Below are 7,820 nucleotides of genomic sequence, written 5' to 3' on the forward strand. Positions count from 1 at the left end.
ATAGAAATTTTAAAAAGCTTATAAACATAAATTTTTGAATTTTACAGATGAAAATGATGCCATTGCAAAGGTAAAAAGAAAATGCCCCTGTAAATCACTTCACCTCATATTAGGAAGGCTAATTTTTGATCAGAATTTTTGATTACTGATCAGAAGGTGCCCCTTCATTTTTTTTAATTAGGAGGAGAAGCGCTCTTGATTACAAGAAGAAAACCACTGCTCTTAAACTGGGTGTGTGACAGGTATGGCTGTGGAATGGGGTTTGGCCGAGGAAAAATTTTCAGTCAAAAGATTTTTTTTTTTTGCTTTAACCCCTGACTACTACAACAATTATTACACCTTTTGTTTAAAAGAATAATCACACAATACGCTATTTCTTCCATGTTTTAATTTTAATGGTAAACCCATTAAATAAAGAGTTTGCCAAAAAATAAAGAGTTTAACTCTTTAAAATAAAGAGTTTACTGTGGGAGTACTACACTCAACCAACACCAGGGAAGGCAGTTTTTGTCAGAGCCCTTGTTATTCTTAATTTTGACATTAATTTTCATTTTTACACCAGACATATATATCGGTTCAAAATATCTGTTATCGGTCTACTTGATCTGTAATAATCGGTATCGGCCTTGAAAAACACATATCGGTCGACCCCTAGTTGTAATAATGTAAAATATGTGAAAAAATAATGTGTTTTTCGAACAACCTAGTATGATAGCCTGTTCTAGTACACCCCCAAAACAAAATCAAGACTTTGTAAAAGAGCATAATAGGACCCCTTTAAACAAGATGCCATTGTAGGTTTGTATTTTATATTGTTTAACTCGATTTTCTTCGAATCTCGAATGTAACCTGAAACCTGCAGGATAAAAAAAGGATAATCCTGGATAATTTTTTTTTATCACTTTTTGTTTGTTTCTAGAAGAGAAGCTTGTATCCAATCTGGAAGCTGCCCCATGCTGAACCACAGCAGACAGTTTCTGATCCTCCAGCTTTGCTGACATGTGATCATTGTTCTTCTCTATGTGCCCCTAACTAACTGCACAGAGTTTTCTCAATACAAAACATAACATTCCCAAAACATATTTAGGTTATGCATACTGTGCTTGAAATTGCAAACTTCAGTTAAAAAAAATCTCTAAAATACAAAAGAGACTTGCAAACAAATATAAATAAATAAAATAATTTGGTCTTGTGCATAGAATGATCATATGCACCCTAAAGCAGCTGGAAACCACAGCATGAGACAGCAGCTGCCAAAGGAAACACCCAGCAAAAAAGGCCCAACTTCACTGTCTTTGTGTGTTGTACTTTAACCATTCTCACTAGGGAAATAGAGTCACACTTAGTTGAAAGGAGACGTTGAGCTGACCTATTGTTTCTTTGAGCTCATGTTGAGGGCAGTTATGGTTGGCTGCCACGAGAGACGTCTGCAACAACTGCTAGACTTCTTAATAGCCTTACCATATGAAGACAGTGAAGGATGCGTTACTCAAGCTAGTAAAAAGGAATAGATTGCAAGTCTAAAAACAAAACAGCAGCTCCATTTTCATATTACATGCAAGAAAGTAGGTAAACAAAACTATTCCAGCTGTACTACACTTTTTTTTATAAATAATATATAAATAGCCAACATCTGACTGGCAGCTAGTAAAAAAAGTCTAATATATTTTGGTCAGACCCACATTAACCATAGATCTAAGCAGAAATAGAACAACACACATTTCCTGCTTTATCGTCATGACAGACATGCAACCTATAAACAGTTCAATGAATCTCTTGATGCATCTTCGCATATACTTTGGTGAGAGAAACAAGCCATTTTATATTATGACCACTGCCAAGTCGATATTCATAACAGCACAAATGACCTTTCAACAGTGATTACTTTACCATGCCCACCGCATTTCAAGGGGGGGCTTTTTAAAAAAATAAGTTACCTTTGGCCGCATATATGTAGTCTCTGTATTTAATAGAGAAAACAAATGACAGAAGTGTGAAATGAACGAAGGTCAATGTCAAAAAGAACAAGTGCTGTTTAAACCAACTACTCCCCTTTCTAAAAACATCCACCATACTGCATTCTACAATTCCTTTTCTTTGAGCAAACAGAGATATTTTGCTTCTGGATGATTATTCAAAATTTCCAAGTTTATTTCCTCATGTGGTCTACTGCAGAGTCTGATCCAACGCTTGCATTATTCAAACGAAACTCCATTAGTTAGCCTCTCTGCCATAACAACACCTTTTTATCATAATGTTTACTAAGTTAACAATAAAGAGTTCACCAAGTTTGATAAACAAAACAGTGCATAACAAGGCTTATCTGAGCTGCAATTTGACTGGCTATCTGGGATGTCAGTCATTTATCTGCACTAAGGTCAATAGCTAATTATATTGCTTAATATTGCTATACAACAGCTGGTAAGTAAATATTATAGAGTAACTTGTGCATCACACCAAAACGGGCCAGTTAGTTTATATACATCTCCACCAAACAAGTTAGAAGCAAAGCAGAATATTAAATCACTGATAAATTAAATTGACTAGAGCAAGAGGAAACAAGAACATGCTAAAATAAAAACATACAAGCATGTAAGAAACTAGGGTCCAGTTGTTCAAAAGAAATTAGACCAGATTTCATTTGCATCATACACATTTATATTTTTCACTTGATTTATCAATTATAGTCATAAGACACCATAGATAAAGTAGGCTATCTATTAAGCCTTTAAGTACAGTAAAGAAAAATGTTTTTGCCTATATAAATAATCAATGTTGCTTTGAGAGAAAACACACACACACACACACACACACACACAAGAAAGCACCTCCTGGATAGCTAAACACAGGATTTCCAATTTTTTTTGTGAAATTACATTTTTTGTACAACTGGTCCCAGGTAGACAATGTCCATCAATTTAAAAACCAAACAAATCAAGACCAGTGGGCCAGCTTTGAAGCCATGCACTATGCAATTCAAACCTAAAGTAGCTTGTATTTAGATTCTGATTTAGACATAAATCTCCCACATTGATGGACATGGTGACCAATGATGCAAACTGCTCTGTACTATTAAAGGCTGGTATTCCCACTGAACTCCAGGCACTGGAACAGTCTACCTGTCGCTGGGCAACAACAGTCTGTAACTGAAGAAAACATTGCATGCTGGGTCTGAAACTGACCAGATAAGCTACCTCATCCACAGAGGGAATAATGCCAAGGTGTCAAGACCACACGGCGAAAACTCACCTCTCACTACCAGGAGTGGTGATGCGGTAGAACCTGTGACGCAGGTGGTGCTTATCACCATGGTAACAGGTGGTGCAGAGGTCATAGTTGGTGCACTCCGCACATTTCCATCGGATCCCAATGATGGGCTGCTGCCGACAGGTGTCACACATGGTGCCATCATGCTTGATTCCTGTAACATGGTAATTACAGCAGAATATGCTGAATACAGCAGGTAATATGACACAGAAGCTGACTTCCACCCGCCAACTACAGATTGCTCTATGACAGGGGTTCCCAACCCTGGTCCTGGAGGCACCCCAACACTGCACATTTTGCATGTCTCCTTTCTCTGACACGCCAATTTCAGGTCTTGAAGTCTCTACTAATGAGCTGATGATGGTCTGAATCAGGTGTGTTTGATTAAGGAGACATGCAAAACGTGCAGTGTTGGGGTGCCTCAAGGACCAGGGTTGGGAACCACTGCTCTATGATATCTGCTCTATTATGTGTGTATATGTACATATAGACACACACACACATACACAGATATATCAAAGTCTCAAGACCTAAATGTTTTTTTTTTTTAGATAACGTTAATTAATGAAAGCTATTTTAAAGTATCACCAGTATATGTTCAATCTAAACAAGTTCGGTCTTGTTTAGGCCAGGTGACAGATGCACTGGATTAGCACTAATTTACACTTGGTGAAAGAGTCTCACCTGTGGGCGCACTGTCTAGAATCCTCACATCATAAGCTCCAGAGCTGCGGTAATTGGCGGCGGTGCCGTTATCCCACACAACCACCACCTCCTCCGGGCTCTCAAAACTCCTGACAGTGCCGACGTGCCCTTCTCCTCCGTCTTGTTTACCCCACTTCCAGTCAGGCCCGCGGATAACTCGAGCACCCACTCCCTCCATCATGACTCTGTTATTCCTACCGGTGGTCATTTAAGAGCAAATATTGCAATATAAGTTAACGTTACTTTTAGCTAGCCGTTAAACCAGCTCAGAAAACGTGAGGTTTTAAATGTACTGATTCGTCCCGTCTTACATCTGGGCCAATGGCAAGTGAAGGAGGGTAATTTAGCGGTATGGACAAGTAAAGGGATGACCTGGTTTTCTTAAGTCATACAATTAATTGTATATTGATATCCTAACGACAGAATTTAACTGTGAAGTAACGTTATTCAGAATTGCTTAAGTTAGCGACAAATAAAATTTACGTTCAAGTCGTTTTCGTGAAATATCTCTAACGGAGTAACGTTAGAGTTAGCAAATTTACGTTGTAATTTAATTTATTCTGGACACAATGTTGTGGTAAATTTGGCAAAGTGTTTATTTAAGTCTCTAACGGCTGTTTTTAGCAAAGGCCAGTTAACGTTAGCTGGTCTAGGCTAACCAGCTATAGCTAACCTTCCTAAAGTTCTAGGCTGTTACTTGACGATAGCAAAATTCCTATAAAAACTTTCGATTTAGAAAAAGCAACCGTCGCTTTTATCGTGAGATGTAAAATTGTTTTGCGAACTTTGCTGTGTGTTCGCAAGCGTTCAACAGATGGTTCAACTTCGCGCGACGCGAAGCTGCTGTAACGTTACGCGAAAAGCTTCTGCAACAATCAGCTCCAGCTTCCAGTGCAACTAACCCACTTTCAGCGAAGCGTCCCGTTTTTTAATAAGCGACGGCGTAATGGCTGTAGATGAAGTAACCGCAGTTCCTCATGCCCGAAACAAATGCACGCACGGATCTGAAAACAGCAGCCACATCGCCACGGATGAGGAGACCTTTGTTAGTGCTTTCCCAAGAATTCCACCAGCAGAACTTAATATTTCCTTGCCAAAAAAAGATTCGGAGATAATTTCTGAAATATATCCTTAAAGCCGACCTTTAAGCCCAAGTAATATCAAAGAATTGGTGAAAATGCTTGAGAATTTCTTGAGAAATGTTTCATAGAGGTGCAACTCAAGGCGAACGCGTCTCCATTATTGTCAATGAGAGCTCGAGCCAGCGCCAGCGGAGGTGGGACTGTTTGGGATCCAAGCAGTTCCCGTGGCGTAAAATGACGTCACGTCAGGGTTTAAAGTGAGCAGAGCCCAAACACAAAATAATTTGTGGAATCTGGCTGTATTATCTGTCTGATTATATTATGTATGTATGTGTGTGTGTGTATATAGCGTCTATATATATACAGAATAATATATATAGAATAATATCTATATATAAAATAAATTTAATGGCAATGAAAAGGACCTGTTTATTGCCATTAAACTGAAATCGCTGAACCTAAACACAGGAGCCTGATAAAAATTATAATTTTAGAAGAACATTTCAGACAGCACTTAGAGTCTGAAGTCTTCATACACACACACACAAACTGTTATGTTCTGTATGGAATGTTTTTAATACATATTAAACCAAACATTATTAATTATTAATAATTAATAAAGATTTAATACAAAAAATTATTTTATTGTATTTGTATTTCTGTTTGTTTTATAAATACAATATTTATACATTATTTATGTTTTTATGTTTAATTTCTGAAGGTTTGGGCCTCCATATTCTTCTCGAAGTAATACAAGTAGTGAAAAGGTTCTGCAGCACTGAGAGGACTATTAAGACCTCAATGTTACAGTCCGTGTTTTTTTGCCATAATGTGTTCAAATAATATTGTTTTTGCAATTGTCTTGGAAGTTTCAGTTGTTGTTCACTGCAAATCCTGTGTATTCTGTGAATAATCTTAGTAGAAGCAATTGGGAGACTAGAGAATGATTGTCCTTTTTTATTGGTTTTGGTTTTTGATAGGTTTGGTTCCTTTATCGATTCGGTTCATTCACATTGCGTCAGTTGCTGACACTTGGGCAAACTCAGTTTCTCCGAAATACTTAAGCCTTATTGGATAATGTTCATGTAGCTGCACAAACAAATGGCATTTCAGTGGTCGGAACCATCTGCCTATATAAGTCAGTGTTCAATGCCATTTCATCAAAAATGTTCTCTTTCAGCACGAAGACTCTGAACTAAGAAAGAAGAAGCCTACTACTCACTGTAGAAGAGCCCTGACAGCGGAAAAATGCTTCAGCTGATCAGAGCTTCTCCCCTGCGGCCATCGTGTGAAGCTTAAGAGCAATTCGTTGAAAAATGTCATGCCACGAGCATGGCACCTGCAGGGCACCCCTGCATGCCTTGAATGAGCACAGTGAGTGTGTCGCTCATCTGGGCTGCTTCTAATCTGAAGCAGCACTCACCGGGATGGACTGTTCTCGTTGTGAGAGCATGAGTCTTTCCTCGCTGCACTCGCGGATTGCTAACTTTCAGGAAAGCAGCCCTGCCCCTTATGCTCTCCCATTTCCTTCCTCCCAGGAAACAAAACAGAGTCAGAGGGCTCAGCAGAAGGGTCCAAGTGAATTCACGCCAGCACAGATCCTGCATGCCTCACTCTACCTGCAGGGAGAAGATTTCCTGGTTCTCTTCTCCTGTGGAGATCAGTGCCCCTCGTCAGGACAAGCAGTCTGGTCTCTTTTAGAGGATCCAAGGAGGATGTTTTTGATGACTCCATGTCATCAGCAGCTTCTGATGCGGAGGAATTGTCTTGCTCCATGGAGGCCCCCGGCCTCTTCTGCCCAGAGAACCAGATGATGTCAGGCCCAGTGTGGACAGCAAGCTCATTCATTCCTTTGAAGAGCTTGACTTAAAGTGGTCAGCCCCAGAAGAGCCCGCCCACAGCCACCTCAATGAATGGTTCCTGCCAGGGCACCGCCAGCGAACCCCCAGCCAGAGACCTGCACCATTCTTTCCAGAAGTTCATGAAGAACTTACCAAGTTGTGTCGTGCTCCTTACTCGGTCCGCATTTATTTTTCTGCCTTCTCTGCATTCACCTCCATTGACGGTGCAAAGCAAAGAGGTTACAAGAAGCTTCCTCAACTTGAAGAAGCCGTCGCTGCGCATCTCTGCCCACCCATGGCCCTGGAATGGAAAGCCAAGGCTGCTCACCCCATGATACCTGCAGGACTCCCTTGGCCCTCCGCTCCATGGATGAGTCTGGCCCAGACCTCACAACAAACCTGGCCCTGCGCACTACAAAGACAACAGCCCAGACAATTGGCAGAGCATCACCTCAAGTACCACCTCTGACTTAACAGAGAGAAGGATGCAGACAAACAGCCTTCCTCGACACAGTCCGACAAGAAGTCTTATCAGGATCAACTAAGCAATGGATTTTCATATGTGAAATATGTAATGTTCGCAGCATAGACTCTTTCATATATGTCCAAGAGTTTTACACACCGGTCTGGTATTGTGGGGACATTTCCACGCCCCTAAACATGATGTGGAACAAAGCAAAACATGATTGGTTGCTTTACTGTCAGTCATATGGCCTCTTGTGTGGTCCTAGGCCATTCAAAGCGGCCAAGGTTCCCAGACTTTCAGCCGTCAGTCTGAAGGTCTGGCTACGCGAGACTACAGCGGACCAAATAACAAAAAAGGGCACTTCTCCTCTTTACAATAGAATGAGTGTCAGCCCCCTGCTTTTGTGCAGCGATCTATTTTTATTTATTTAGTCATTTAGCAGACGCTTTTATCCAAAGC

The 7,820-nt window shown here is 40.3% G+C and overlaps 1 protein-coding gene across 5 annotated transcripts in view; it reads right to left on the reverse strand.

Moving 5' to 3' along the window:
* The window catches only part of LOC107691191 (E3 ubiquitin-protein ligase mib1-like), a 94,078-nt gene extending 88,856 nt beyond the window's left edge, over positions 1–5,222 (reverse strand). For all 5 annotated transcript variants that reach the window (XM_016489720.1, XM_016489706.1, XM_016489713.1 and 2 more), the window contains exons 1-2: positions 3,952–5,222; positions 3,250–3,421 (exon numbers count right to left, since the gene is read on the reverse strand). In XM_016489720.1, the coding sequence (XP_016345206.1) occupies positions 3,250–3,421; positions 3,952–4,180 (401 nt within the window). In that variant the 5' untranslated portion in view covers positions 4,181–5,222. The remainder of the gene's footprint in view (positions 1–3,249; positions 3,422–3,951) is intronic.
* Positions 5,223–7,820: the final 2,598 nt, after the last annotated feature.

This window comes from Sinocyclocheilus anshuiensis, unplaced genomic scaffold (assembly GCF_001515605.1).
Source record: "Sinocyclocheilus anshuiensis isolate Anshui unplaced genomic scaffold, SAMN03320099.WGS_v1.1 scaffold894, whole genome shotgun sequence".
Taxonomy (NCBI): domain Eukaryota; kingdom Metazoa; phylum Chordata; class Actinopteri; order Cypriniformes; family Cyprinidae; genus Sinocyclocheilus; species Sinocyclocheilus anshuiensis.